This window comes from Myiozetetes cayanensis, unplaced genomic scaffold (assembly GCF_022539395.1).
Source record: "Myiozetetes cayanensis isolate MyiCay16 unplaced genomic scaffold, myiCay2020 scf9, whole genome shotgun sequence".
Taxonomy (NCBI): domain Eukaryota; kingdom Metazoa; phylum Chordata; class Aves; order Passeriformes; family Tyrannidae; genus Myiozetetes; species Myiozetetes cayanensis.
The window spans coordinates 778,459-793,452 of NW_026088185.1; the positions used below are offsets into that span (position 1 = coordinate 778,459).

At 49.6% G+C, this 14,994-nt stretch overlaps 1 protein-coding gene across 3 annotated transcripts; it reads right to left on the reverse strand.

Moving 5' to 3' along the window:
- Positions 1-2,086: 2,086 nt before the first annotated feature.
- On the reverse strand, positions 2,087-12,371 carry SPP2 (secreted phosphoprotein 2). 3 transcript variants are annotated; one of them, XM_050339483.1, is made up of 7 exons: positions 12,204-12,371; positions 11,991-12,115; positions 10,893-11,015; positions 9,900-10,010; positions 7,610-7,664; positions 7,111-7,212; positions 2,087-2,396 (listed from the first exon to the last, which is right to left on the reverse strand). In XM_050339483.1, the coding sequence occupies exons 1-6, from the start codon at positions 12,352-12,354 to the stop codon at positions 7,121-7,123; spliced, it is 657 nt and encodes a 218-aa protein (XP_050195440.1). In that variant the 5' UTR covers positions 12,355-12,371; the 3' UTR covers positions 2,087-2,396; positions 7,111-7,120. The 3 variants fall into 3 exon arrangements, with proteins under 3 accessions (XP_050195440.1, XP_050195439.1, XP_050195441.1); XM_050339482.1 differs by having other exon boundaries at positions 2,087-2,401; XM_050339484.1 differs by lacking the exon at positions 2,087-2,396 and adding an exon at positions 4,085-5,015.
- Between the last annotated feature and the right edge of the window lie 2,623 nt (positions 12,372-14,994).

Consider the following 14,994-nt stretch of genomic DNA (forward strand, 5'->3'; position numbering starts at 1 on the left):
TCCATGTGGGGTATGATGCCAAAAAGAGGGTCTGGGAAATGAGATGCCGTGACACCCTGGAGCCCAAATCCCACTGTGCTTCCACAAGTGTTGGCTGAAGGATGAGAAGGGAACTGAGCCCGTTTTTTCTGCAGCATCACTGGATGGTGGTGTCCTTCACCCGTCCCACACCATGGGAATTCCTGCCCAGACACTGTCAGCATAAAAAGTGTTGGGGTGTACAAAAAAACCCCAGAGAAAATGCAGACAAAAGGAGTGATTCTGCCATGGATGCAGGTTTTACTACTTCTCCCAGAGAGCAGAAGGTCAGCAGTTTCCATCCTTCCCCAGGGACACATGGGCTGTGCAGGGGCCGGGTGTCCTGCCACTGCCCCTGCCGCTGCAGGTGGCTGAAACTGCTCCTGCTCATTCCCCAAATTACTACACGAGTCCAAATTAACATAAATCCTCCCCTCTTCCCTCATCCTACACATTGAAAGGGTGACCATATTGCAGCTTCTGGTGAGGCAACACTCAAACCAACCACCACACAGACACCCCAAGTCCCGCTCTAATCCCTTTGCCGTCCCCCTTCAGCCATCGCTCCTTTTTTTGCTGCCTCGGAGTTTCTGAGCAACCTCAAACCCTGCAGGAGGAGAGTTTCTACTCTGCACATTCCTGCCAGGGCAAGGAGCATGTGGAAGGGCGTGGGGAAAGCTCCCTCCCTGTCCCTGCTGCGGCATAAATCTGCACTCCCGGAGCAAAACCCCACAACCAAACGCGTGGTCCGCTCACACAGACCCGACTGCAGCCAGGGGGGCTGGAAGGGAACATCCACAGCAACTGTCATTGGTGTGCTGGAGCATCCAGTGCTTGAGTCAGCGATTTGAGACCAGGACAAAGGAAATACTACTCCCTGCTGCCAGATAAACATCTGCACAGCAGATGCCACGTCAGCTTCTAGGTGTGAAGGCATTTGCATACACGCAGCAGGGAGCAGAATTCATTTTGCTGGGTGGGGGGGGGGAAATAAAGGGTTTTCTTTGCCTTTTTTTTTTTTTCATAGAGAAGTGCACATTTGATTATCATACATCAGCATTCTATAGAATCATGGAACATCCAGAGTTGGAAGGGACCCACGAGGATCACTGAGTCCAACTGCTGGCCCCGCATCACTGCTTTTAGGCCAAGAGAACTGTCTGTTAGGAACTGGGAAATGCAGGAGTGAAACAGGGAGGAGTACAAACCCAGCTGGATCATGTGTCAATCCACCTTATCCTCCCTAGGACACAAAGACAGGTCTTGGGGGAACAGCCCAGGAGGTTCTTCTGCTCACCTTCCACTAGACCAGGTTGCTCCAAGCCCCATCCAAGCTGGCCCTGAAGGGCTGATTGTTCTGTTGAGTCAAGCAATCCAGAAGAACCATGGAAGAGGAAACATCCCTTCCTCTGTTGGACCTCTACACCTTATCAGCACCTTTCACCTCCTTCTGCTACAGCTGATCATCGAGGGCTCTGACTCTGTGTCTTCCTGCTTTTGAGACAGAAATTCCTACAAATTAAGTCACCTTGCTGCAACGAGCAGGGAAAATTAACTGAGAGCCAAACTGGGTGGGAGAGCCGCTTTAGACAGAAAAATCAGTTGATTTTGACTGTGGCATAACTGATAAAGCATTAAAAAACTCAACAAGAAACCCCCCCAAACTGCACAGTAAGCTTTCCCCATCACAAAGAGCTGCAGGGTGGGCTCTGGGCATGGAGTGGAGGGGAACGGGACAAGACTGCTCAGACCTGTTTCCCGGGAGAGGAATATATCAGAGGTCTGTTCTAACCTGGCCTCCTTCCTAAAGCCATTAGTACCTGACAATCACCGTCATCAGCGTCCCTCAGCTCCCCACATTAGCGACCCAAGTACCATTAAAGCCGGATTTCCTGGTGGGCTACAACTCAAGCCTTTGGATTTGCAGGAAGGCACCTTTTCTGCAGCTGCTGCACCCCGGGAGAAAAAGGAATCGAGTGAGTTTGTTTGTTTGTTTGAATAATCAATAATTAGCCGAGACCATTACAGAAAATTACGAGCAAACAGAGAGCAACCTAGAACAAACAGATGGAATAACGAGCTTTTAATAGCATCAGTATGGGATGGCACAAATATCCTGGACACGGTGGCACTCGGTGCCTGAGAGTCCTCCCAGGGAGAGCCCGCACATCAGAAGGGGTTGTCGATGGACAAGTGTGTATTTAGCATCTCATGAGCTCATCCAGTTGCCATCACTGCAGAAACTGAGTTTGGGGAAAGACTTCCTTTCACTGCAGAACAGTTTTTCACAGCAAAACAAACAAACAAACAAGGACACAGCATCAGGTTCTTCCTTCCCACGTTGGATCTCTGAATCTTGACTCCTCACATTCTCCAGCCTAATCTGGAAAACAGCGAGGAAGGAGAAATATCAGAGCTGAGAATTCGCCTCATGCTTCACAGAACCAACCAAACATCCACAGCCTTGGGAAAAGGGTGTTCAGCTTCACCAATTATCGCTTATTGACTCGCTCAGCGTCAGAGTCCCACCACGTGGAATCTGCAGAAAGAAACCTGCATATGCAAAACACTTCATATGTGCACAAATGTCATGGCAGTGGCTAATTAGGGTAACAAAAAAAGAAAAAAAAGAGGGGAAAAAAAGCACAGCAGATTGTTAGAAAAATTAACGGCAGTGAAATAAGTACACAAATCAAGAGGCATTGTCAAGTCTCAAAAGCAGAGATGGTCGAGGCTTGGAGCTGGTGTCGGGTCTGCTCTGAAATGGATCTGAATTAAGAGCTTCAATATGCAGAAGAAATTGGAGATGTGTTTTTCAGGGGGAACATGTGACTGTTTCCCCAGCATTCTGTAGCCTACACTGTCTCTTCAGCAAGTTGGTCACCATGGCAACCTGAAAATTTTTTCCCTGAGACAATTCTGTTGGCAAAATTTGAGGGCTAGATTCGGGTTGGAAAGGAGCATCCCCACGTGTGGAAGTGATGAAACAGAGTCACCGCTCTGCGAGCAGTTTGTCCAGGAGCACCTGGGTCCTGCCCAGCCCTGGAGAAGGGAATGCAGGGCTAAGGACCAGGACCAGCCACTGCACTCACCACTGGGGACCAACTGACTGGAGAAGATACAGGAACCAGTGGGAACATGGGAAATTCCAGCTCAGTTTAAGGCAAAAAAAACCTTCCCCCAAGAGTGCTGCTCTCTAGAGCCCAAAGAGGATGAGGGATCTCCATCTCAGGGTATCCAAAGCAGCCTCAGGAACCCAGCCTTGCTTTGAGGGGTCCTTCCCAGCCTGCCTGATCCTTTGACAAGCTCGATTCCAGTGCTTCCAAACTGCAACCCTGAGCAGCAGTTTGAGGGCAGCAGTTTGAGAGCAGCCAAGAGCCCTTTCTGCTCCTCCAGGGGGGGAAGTCCTGGTGGTTTTCTCCAGGAATTTGATTAAGGGGCTTGTGAAGCCTAAGGGGTCATCCAAGCTCTGCATCCCCCAGAAGCAGGGACAATTTCCTCCACGCAGCTGTGGGTCTAATCCTTCCACACAGATCGAGAAGGGGTGGACAAAGGGCAAGGCAGAAATTGCTGCTGCTCAGAGCAGCAACAGGAGATTGTCAGAGCGATTCCCCTCTCTGTCAGAACAGCTCTGACCTCGGCCAGGAAAGGTCTCTGTTTCCATCCCAGTCCTTTCCCCCTGAGCAGATGAAAGCTTGCTGTCCTCCCTGCCAGGGCAGGGCACAGCTGCCAGGTGCCACCAAGGGCTCAGCCATCACAGGAGGACTGAGCCAGCAGCCTGTCATTCCCCAAGCTCTCGCTCCCAGAGCTGATCCGACACGGCGCTCACACACTCTGCAACAGATCCCACTCTCCAGGGATTTTCCTGCCCTCTGGTGCTTCACTTTTTTTGTTTTTTTTTTTCTCTTTTTCTTCTTTTCCCCAGAAAGCAATAAGCTGCTTTCTGAGAACTGTAGAAGGTGAGTGGGTGAATGAGAGAGGAAAAAAAACAACAACTAAGACATGGGGATATGAAACGGCAACTAAAATCAAGCAGCTCCTTAATGAGGACACCGGGGATTAAAGCTCGTTTTTCCAGGCCCCAGGAGGGCTTTGCACCCTGCTCTGGTGTTATATTAATAGGAGACAGATAAACAAGCATCCTTTTCACTCTGAAGGTTTGGATCCTGGATTTCTTGGGATGAAAAGAGGCCCAATGCTGCCAGTCACTCTTCCATTGAAAAAACCCCCAAAAACAAACCCTGATATTCAAGGATGCCAGACCATTCAGTTCTGCATCTGCAAGGCTGCTAATCAGCTGCCAGCAACTGCCACCACCATGTTCCTGCCAGCAGCAAGGTGTGCCAGGTAAGAGAGAGTAATTGCCAGGAAAATACAGACAACTCGAGGAGGAAATCACAGCCTTGATGCTGGAGGGATTTGATTTTCTGTTAAAAAATGCTTTCCTTGTGTGATTAATAAGAAAAAATCAGCATTCACATTGCAAAGGCAAGGAACTTGCTGCCTTATTTTCCTGTTCAAGGACAATGAAGCATCGCTGGTGGGATTCCAGATGAAAGCCACGGGTCAGGCACAGGAAAACTTCCTCAGGCCGGTGGTTTTGGAACAGCAGAACGCTGGGACCCCTTTGCTTTCTGGGCTTGGAGGTCATTAATCACTGATGGGGTTTTTCAGATGCAGTTTCTAACTCCTGCAGGCACCAGCAGACCGGTGGGTCTGACGGCTGCAGACTCCAAAATGTTCTTTGTGTAACAACTGCACTGATTCCCCCCCCCCTCGAATATTTAGCACACTCTAATAAACAAAAAGAGCTACAAAGCACCAGTGAGATCATTTAGCCCAGCTTATTGCACAGAATTCCAGGCAAAGAGTTCCCCTGAAATAACTCCTGTAGCCAAAAAGATGAGAAGATCTGGTTCAGGAAACGGAAAATCCAGCATGAAAAACTCTTGTCAGCCACTTGCCTGAGCAATTTTTGCAGCAGCCAGTTACCCATCCTGTTGTGCAAGAAAAAAAAAAAAAAAAAGGAACCACATCTCATTTCTCACCTGAACTTGTCTAGCTTTGCCTGTCAGCACCAGGCTCTTTGAGGAAGAGATGAAAGTCTTCTATTATTAAATTGCTATTTCCCCAGCCTCCCCCAAAAATATTCTCAGCTAAGCTGAGCCAGCTGAGCTGCTGCCATCTCAACTCTCATTTCCCATGCCCCACCAAACACTGCCATCGCACTATGGCTTATAATAATTCCAGTCAGGATCACACAGGTGCCAAAACCCAGGGAAGACAGGCAGGAATAACTTTCCCTGGCCTCAAACATGAAATCATTTGAGGGGAGGGGGTGTGTGGCTCCAAATTAAACCCAGGGATGAAACCCTCTCATTCTGGAAACAACTGAAATCAAGAAGACCTTTCTCCACACTTTACAGCTAAAAAGTCAAATTGATTAAAAAAAAAATAAATAAACAGGGAGCTTTGGGGTGTTTTGATGTCCTCTCCCAATCTCATGGTGTATCTGCCTCTGAGATGTCCAAAATCCAGGAGGACACTGGGATGAAACACAGCTCTACAGATGACACTTGCAACCCCCCCTTCAAGAGCAAGCAGAAAGTATTAAATTTCAACCTGCTCAGGATTTCAAGAACCATAAATTTCTCCCCATGTACTTCACTTTCTCTTTCAAGAAGATTTTACAGCTTGCTTTTGGCCTGGAGATTTGCTAGACAGTAGGTACAGGAACACAAAGCATTCCTGTTAAAGCTTAACGGGGATAGCTCCTCTTGGGAGCCAAAGGATTAAAGATACCTGGCACTTCCCAAATGCAAAGGAAAATCAGGATTCCTCTAAGGAGACAGGCAGTGATTAAAACAGCCTATTGGCTTTAGTGGCTCATGGATGAACTAAAATAGCACGTGGATTTAAAGAAATCATTTGGACAAACGGAGCTGAGTGCCTGGGTTTTCCTTTCATATCTTGTTTCCAGGAGAGCAGGGGAGGGGGGTTTGTCTCCTTCAGCACATGGAGGTTTACCAGGGATACGCTTATGAGTAACATGTGTTAGGTTTTTGGTGAGTCATCAGTGTTAAATTCCATTTAAAACTGGCTCCAGTGCAGGAGGCTTGAGCTGAGCTCAGTTCTGGCACTCTCCAGGGACAGAGACCTGCTAATGATATGTACCTAAACGAGTGCTTGAAGCCTTTTTAATCACAAAGACATAGCACTACCTTCCTTTCCCAACTGCTTTAAACCTGTTCAGCATGCCAAGGAACAGAGCACGCTCTGCGTTGCCAAAACTCTTTCAAAGCACTCCCCTTTAGATTAAATCCCTCAAATGGCAGGTAAGATATCAGCAGCAATTAGAGCTGCTCCCACACAGAGCCTCAGAAGCAGGTCAGCAAAGGTGGATTGTGTAGGATAGGCCTTGCCAGCTCCAATAAATCATGGGTGTCTTTCGTTATCATCCCCATTAATTGGGCTCCAAACATCTCCTTCACAGATTCCCTGCAACAAATGCTTTTCCCTGGGCAAACAGCACCAGATCCTCCCAGATCCATCACACCACGGTCAGGTTTTGTTCCCTAAGCTGTGTGGCCCCTGGGTCAAGGTGTTTTGGGACAAGGTCCAAAGAATCCACAAAACATCAGGCAGAAACATGAGTCTGCCAATAAAGAGATACAGAATCACAGAAGAATTGCTGAGGTTGGAAAAGATCATCGAGGCCCAGCACCATCACCTTGTTCACCACTAAACCGTGTCCTCAGGTGCCACATTTCCATGTTTTTTGAACACTTCCAGGATGGTGACTCCACCAGTGCCCTGGGCAGTCTGTTCCGAAGCTTTACAACCCTTGTGGTGGATTTTTTTCCCCCTAACATCCAACCTGAGCCTCTCCTGGCACAGCCTGGAGGCCGTTCCCTCTCCTCCTGTCCCTGTTCCCTGGGAGCAGAGCCCGACCTTGCCCTGACCCCCCACTCCTGTCAGGGATTGCAGAGCCAGAAGGTCCCCCCTGAGCCTCCTTTTCTCCAGGCTGAGCCCCCCTGCCCCAAAAACTGCAGACCCAGGGTGTACAAATGCTCCACCTGGAACTGTACTCACCCAAACCAGATTATTCCATCTTGTCAGAGCTGGGGTTGTGCCAATCCCCACGGCTGCCACCCCTTCCCCCTGAAGGGAAGGCTTCAGGAGCAAAGGCATCTTCTAAAACAGAACATGGGGACATACATGAGCATGAGATGCTTTCAAACATGTGGTCATTGTTGCCCAGAGCTGTGGCTGCCCAAGGAAGTGTCCAAGGTCAGGTTGGATGGGGTTTGGAGCAGCCTGGGCTAGTGGAAGGTGTCCCTGCCCATGGCAGGGGTAGAGTGAGATGGGCTTTAAGATCCCTTCCAACCCAAACCAGTCTGGGAGTGTAAAATAAATAACATTCAGCATTCAGGACAAAATCAAGGCACCCTCAAGGCTGCACACTAGTCCTGGTTATGAGAGCACAAACTGCTGATCTTCCACATTGTCTTCCCCCTCACACAGGTAACCATGAGATGTTACAAAGGACAAGCACAGGCCAGGGCAGTCCATCGTGGCAGGGCTGTCTCACCTTCCCTGTGAGTGCTGCCTCGCCGGCTGGGGATCATTTTCGGCCCGTACATCATCTGTAAATTAAAGACATTTCTGTGAAAAGCTCATCCGTCAACAAGGCCACCTCTCCCTTTCCTCAGGCATGGGGTGATCGCTAAAGGAACTCCAAACCTCATTACTAACATTGCTGAAAACAAGCATTGCTGATGCTGCTGCAGAGTAGGGGTGTTGCTCAGGAAGTTCGTGGTCACAGGGAGGCTCTCGGGTCAGAATCCTTCGTGCCTCACACCTTACCTCACCTCCCTGCAGTGCAGACACAGCCAGGGGAGCAGAGCCTGCACAGCTCTTACTCTGTTGCAGCCACAGGACACATTTATCCAAAGCTGTATTTTTAAAAGCTTTGTTTTATTGGTTTCTAACCCGGTACCGAGATCCCACTGGTCGTGATCAGTTGACTTGTTCAGGCTGGAGGAGACTGAGCTCAGCCCTCATCAGAGTCTGAGCTTCCTCCTGCAGGGCAGCTCCAGTCTGCTCTGTGTGAGCACTGGCAGGATCCAAGGGAACATCTGGAGCTGTGCCATGAGGGGTTTAGGCTGGATCTCAGGACAAGGTTCTTCCCCCAGAGGGTGGTTGGCACTGAACAGGCTCCCCAGGGCAGTGGGCACAGCCCCAAGGCTGCCAGAGCTCCAGGAGAGTTTGGACAACACCCTCAGGGAAGGGTGGGATTGTTGGGGTGTCCTGGGCAGGGCCAGGAGTGGGACTTGTTGATCTTTGTGTGTTCCCTCCAGCTCAGGAGACCCTGGTGATCCCAGCCTCAGTCAATCACAAATCCTTCTCCCCAAATACCACCACAGCTACCCCATCACCATCTCTGCCAGGCTGAGGTCCCTCGAGCTGAGTTACAGCTCTCGAGCAAGAGCTACAGTGCACTTGCTGCAGCCCTCTGCGGAGGGAAACACTTCCCTTTTCAAGTGCAATAATTCCCTTTGGCATTTATTCCTTATTAACATTGCAGGAAACACATTTCCCAGCAGGACTGGTGGCAGCAGCACTGAATTTTAAGCGATGGTGAAGGAAGACTCGCAGAAAGATGTCTGCTTGTAAAAGCAAGTGTTTGTGCTGAGTGCCCTATTAAACAACAGTTATGTCAACCCACAGAGGACTGACTGAACATCCAACACTCTGTCCCACATTTCAGGGCTTCACATGCAGCCTTTCCACTCTGCAAATCAAGGCTTCCTGTGGTGCACCCACCAGCTAGCTCTGAACAGAGATTTTGAGGAAAAAAGAAAAAGAATAAATGACAAGCTAATTTGGCAATTCAAGCCAGGTGAAGGTGACACAGAATCCTATTTGTTTACAAGGCACCTGGAGAGGGACTTTTCACAAGGGCTTGTAGTGACAGGACAAGGGGGAATGGCCAGAGGGCAGGGTTAGATGGGATATTGGAAATAAATTCTTGGCTGTGAGGGTGGGCAGGCCCTGGCACAGGTTGCCCAGAGCAGCTGTGGCTGCCCCTGTGTTCCTGGAAGTGTCCAAGGCCGGGTTGGACAGGGTTTGGAGCACCCTGGGCTAGTGGGAAGGTGTCCCTGCCCATGGCAGGGGATGGGTCTAGATAAGCTTTCAGATCCCTTCCAACCCAAATCACTCTGTGATTCCATGGTTCAAATTATTAATTTAGTTGCTCACACTTTCCAAAATTAAAAGCTGTCCACGTGCTTCCTGGAGAAACTTTGTTCCCTCAAGCACAACACCCAGTGTAGAGCTGTGTTCAAAGTGCACCCAGGTTCAGGTGTCAGTTCACAGATAACATGAACACTGGCACGATTTGAAAACAGCCAGCAGGAATCCCCAGGTTTGGTCAGCATTTCATCACAGCCTAGAAACCAAACAAGAGCTCAGAAAGGGAACACAGAGATCTCAGCAGAGCAAACGTCCTTCAGTGGTGCTGTGGTGACGTTCCCAGCTGAGAGCGGGGTTTGGTGACAGAGCCAGAGCCACCAGGATTTGCTCTGTCCAAGACATGCCTCTGTTCTCCAGGCACATACCAAGGAAGGAAGTGCTGGAGTTGGTGGATGTGCCAGGCTGCTGCAGAGATTCACACACTGAGCAAGGTCACACCCCTCAGCTGATGGAAAGGGAAGCGTGACAGGACACCGCTGGATTTCAAACCACGGGCAGTTTTCTGATCAAGACACCCAGTTTTGGAGCTGCAGTTCACACACACAGACACCTGACTTCTCTTTAAAAGAGGATGAGAAGACTTTCCTGTCCCCCAGGCAGCACAAAGCAGTTTTCCCTTTCCTTACCTCCTCGCTGCTCAGCGACTCAGAGCTGACCGTGCCGTGGTGGCAGCGCACGATGACGCTGGAGACCTGCTCACCAGAGACCTCCACAACGCTCCTGCAGGAAGCAGTTGGCTGCAACAGAACCAAACAGAGCAAATCTCAGAGGGCAAACCTCCAGGAGATGAGAGTTTCCTTGGGGGTGGGAATCTCACGGATCTAGAAAACAAACTCCAAGACAAAGACACTCAAGAAAGATTATACATGACTGACACACAGGTTGTTGCTCCACAGCTACCTGCTGGCTGTACAACCTCCACATCCTTTTCACTGGCCTGGCATCACCAAGCACAAAACCCAGGGTCAGTGCAGGGCCATGCCAATGGCAGCTCCAGCTCTGAAAGTTAAATTACCTTTTTTTAAAAAAAAAGTTGCCTCTGCAGTTTGACAGAAGCTCCAGTAAAACCTGCACTCCAGTGCATCCTCACACTATCTTTCACACTGTATTGCCCAAGAGGGATGGTGCCTGTTTAGGGTCCAGGGATCAAGAACCTGTTTATTTGAGGCTGAGAGCTGAAGAGCTGAAAGCCATCAGCACAGGGAGAGAATCTGCACTGCATGGGAAGAGAAAGCTTTATGTGATGCCCAGATGCACAACAGGCTCAAGCAGGTCAAATATCAGCTCCTCCAACCACCTTATCTTAGAGGAGAAGCCATCCCTTCTGGAATTTGGCCCCAGAGCACACAGACACTTTTCCTACATGCTGCTCCAAGACACAAGTCCCATTTTCAGCTCACAGCAGCCCCTGTATTCCCTCCCCACTGACCAGGCAGAAGAGTTTGCCAGCACTGACCCTTCCCACCTAACGCCCACTCCGTGCTGGGGGTTTTATCTGCTCAGGCTTTCAGCAAGCCAGTCAGTCATTCCTTGTTTTTCAGCACCAGTAGCGTTCCCAACACATCCTGAGAGCATCCTGCAGGGAGGGGAGGGCTCCCACTCCCCCCAGAGGCACTCACCACATAAGGCCCAGTTTTGAAGTGGCAGGTGAAGGGGTCTCTCCCCGAAGCCTTCGAGCACACGGTCTCACGGATGCTGAACTGCAGCTCTAGTCTGTAGGCATCACTGTCCCACATGTCAACCTGGCAAAAGGAAGGTCAACACAACGTGTAATTAGTGCTTGTCACTCTCCTGTGCCCACTGCATGGCAGCCTTGCTTTGATTTGTCAAGCAGGAGATGGCACGAGGGCATTGGGGGTCAGTGCCCAACTCAGAGCAGGGTGCTGTGGGTGAGAAAGCCTTTTATTGGTAACAGCAACATAGTCTATTGCAAACACCTGGCTTGGAAAGCAAATCCCCTGAGTGCAAGCAGGTGATTTAATGCAGCTTATAGAGGCTCCCCATGCCAGCTCAGGTGCCTCAATTGGCAGCAACAAATCAGCATTGCTTTCAGATATTTGTTGTTGTGGGGTTTTTTTGTTTGTTTGTTTGTTTTTCTCCAGACTGTATAAGTTCAAAAGTCATCTTGTCATTCATTCTTGCAGAAGACTGGATACACACCACCTATAGAAACAGTTCTGAGGGTGTTCAGGAGCATGGACATGCTACCCTTGAATTAAGAAGCGTAAACTCCTTAACTCTGGGTATCCAGTTTAATTCTTAGCACCACGAATTAAAACAGATAGAGGTTTCCTACTTGCATTTAGACTGCAGCAGATTTAAACCACAACTGGTGGTTCAGACAGGTGACAAATACAGAGTGGAGAAAGAATGTGTGGTGGCATTTAATTAGATGAATTGAGATGAACCAGGTTGCTTGGTGCCCCAAGCAAAGCAGTTAGCTGGAGATATTCAAAACCAACACTTCTGAACAAAATCTTACAAACACATCCTTCAAAGATTTCTGTTCTGAGGGCGAAAAACCTGAACTCCTAAAGTATTTTTAATTACAAACCAACAAAACAAAGGATTTTTTGTTCCTAAAGCCATGACTCCGGATAATGCCCCAAGCCCACCCTCTTCCAAGCAGAAAACTCCAACTAAATCTGGGTTTCCAGAGCTGGTTTGCAGAGCAAAGCACGTTTGGGGTAAAGGATCCCCGTTGCCTGTGCACTCACTCCCGTGACGTGGCTCCTGACAACACCATACAGGTTTCTCCCCCAGGACTGGGAGTTGATCCGTGCAATGGAAGCATTGAGAGCCTCTTCCATGACAGGGAGTTCATAGTCATAGGCTGGAAACCCTGAGAGGGAAGCACACTTCCATTAGGAATTCACTGTGGACTTTCTCCCCAAAACCACCCTGAGGAAGAGGACGTGGCTCCAACTTACCCGAGCACGAGAGAACGCTCAGTGTGAGGAGAAAAATTAGGACTCTCATGGTGTGTCTCTGAAAATTCTCCCTTTCTAAGCAGGGATTTCCAGTGCATATTGCTCTGTCTTTATATAAATGCAGCCTTGATCCCATGCCTGACCTCCCCATGCCCAAGCTCTGCTACAAACATTGCACTTTAAACAGAATTGATCCCAGGATAAATATTTGCTGTCAGCTCTTCTCCCTTTAGCAGTAGCTCTCTGATAAGGGATGGGCTGCAGTGCCCTTTTCCCAGGACCGAATTCCCAATAGGAGAATTCAGGGAGCACTGAATTCCCTATATCTCCATAGCCAAAGGTAGAATGTAGTTACTCTGTTCACTTTTAACCATTAGTTTTCCATGGGGTGAGACAACTCTTTCCTTAGCACTTTCATCAGGTTGGACATCAGGAGGAATTTCTCCCTGGAAAGGGTGCTCAGGCACTGGCAGGGGCTGCCCAGGGAGGTTTGGAGTGCCCAGCCCTGGAGGTGTCCAAGGCAGGCCTGGCCGTGGCACTCAGTGCTCTGGGCTGGGGGACAAGGTGGGGATGGGGCACAGGGGGGATCCATGGGCTGGGAGGGCTTTTCCAACCTCAGTGATGTTGGGATTCTGAGGAGTGTCTAATCCCTTTGGCACTGCAGGTCCGATGGACACAGCCTCACCCTCCACAGCTCCTACTGGTGTTGCTGGAAGTGGACTTTGAGAGTGAAGCAACAGAAAGTACAAGTTACAGCAAACAAACCCTCAGTAACACACCCCTGGCGGGTGTTCTGAAACACCACAGCCTGCAGCAGAACCTCAGAGGCCCCACTGCCTTACCTGGAGCCTTTGAAACTTTAAATATTTAGATTTCCTGTGCCTGCCTGGTCAGCAGGAACAGCTCTTACAGGCACGACCCAGTAGCTGATGCAAGGCAAATATTACCTCCAGCCCCAAAGGCTGGTACTTGAAAAGCCACAGAGCTATGTCTGGTTTTAAATGTATTTATTTATTTATGTTTAGCTGACCGTACTGGTCATTTCCAAGGTTTTCTCCCTATCTCTGGGGCACATTCTCCATCAGTTCTGCTGGTACATCCTTGCATTTAGTGAAAGTTACCTGCAATCACCAGTCCCTCCCCGTGCTGTGCCCCTGCCCACCCATCACATACGTACAGGGCACTCTGTGATGCATCCAGACCACAGTGTTGGCCACATCTCCTGTCCTCCTCTTGGATAGACTCCCTGGACCCCCTGGTTCCAGTGGGTGCTGGTCCCTCCTGCAGTGAGGATGATGGTGGTGCTTGGTTACACCTCCAGGAGAAACTTCAGCTATTCCACAGGTGCAGCCAAGGGGAGCAGGACAAGGTATTCTGGAGTCCAAACAGCCAGCAGTGATTGCTTACACCCCCACAGAAGGAAGAAATGGTGTGAAGAAGACCTGTTGGACCTCTTATGTGTCCCTCATTTTAGATTTATAGAGCAAAGCAGCTCCAGGACCAGAGCAGGAAAGGCCTGAGCAGGAAAATCATGGGGGCCCTGCTGCAGCCCTCTGTGTTATCAGCCTGCCCTCATCCTGTCACCACCAAAACAAGACACAGAGACACAGCCTGATGTCCTGGGGAGAGAGCACAGGTCAGGCTCTCTCTGAGCCCAGGCAGGAGGTTCACAGCATCAGGGACCACTCCTGAGAAACACCTGACCCACCTGAGGATCCACAGTAGGTCCTGGGTGATCGTGGTCAGTAGGCACCTTGCTCCATCACCTCTCTTCTGAGGCAGGGACCTTGCAGGACCATCTTAACTTCTTGTAGTTCTACTGTTTTCATCGACCCCCTTGCACATACACAAAGCTTAACCCCCTCACCCCCATGGTGGTGGCAGCACAGGAGTTGAACTTGGGATCCCTGTCACCTGACACAGCTTTTACACCCAGTCTGCCAAAGCCAGCTGATCCTCTCTGCTTCACCGAAGTACTGCAACACCTCTTCCTTCATTTGTGCTTGGAGGCAACCCTTGGGGTCGAAATCCTTCATGAGATTTCACAATGAACCCAAAAAGTTCATCCTCAAACATCATTTGCCCCCCTCTCCGACCTGCTTCCAGCTAAACCAGCCACCCATTTCCAAGTGAACCTCATCCCTTGCAGTCTCTTCCTGGGTACATAATTATTTTGTCATGTTTGTTGCAACATGCAGCTTGCTGTTCCAAACCATAACTTGCTGCACTGGGTTTGGCTGGGATGGATTTAATGACCAAGAGAATGTTGGTAACACGAGGACGTTCCAGCTCCTGCAGCCAGGCTGGTGATGAGTGACTGCTTTTGCATCGCTGTTTTTCTTGTTTTTCACTCTTCACTTGTTAAACTGTTGTTGTCTCAACCTAGAATTGCAGTTTTTTTCCTTTTTTTGCCCTTTCCACGCTCTCATCCCAGCGGGAGAAGGCTTTGCTGCCGCCTGGAGCCAACCTGCCGCAGCCGCACTCGCGGCCATCCATCCCCGCGGAGTGACGCTGCCTGCTTCCAGTGGGAAAAGCCATCGCAGGCACTCTCGGCACTCCTGCCACTCGAGGAATTGGGCGTCAAACCGAGAGGGCTGAAAGCCTGGAGAAAATTACAGAAGGGGGGAAGGCTGTTATCCCCGGATTTGTGGATTTTATAGTTGAAGTTTATGCCTGGCTGACCCTTTTAAGGGCTTGAAGTGAGATTTGGAGTTTGTGGGTTTGGGAATTTTTTTTTTTTTTTTTCTTTTAGGTGGAGATTCTTAAACTACACAAACACCCCAAACACTTC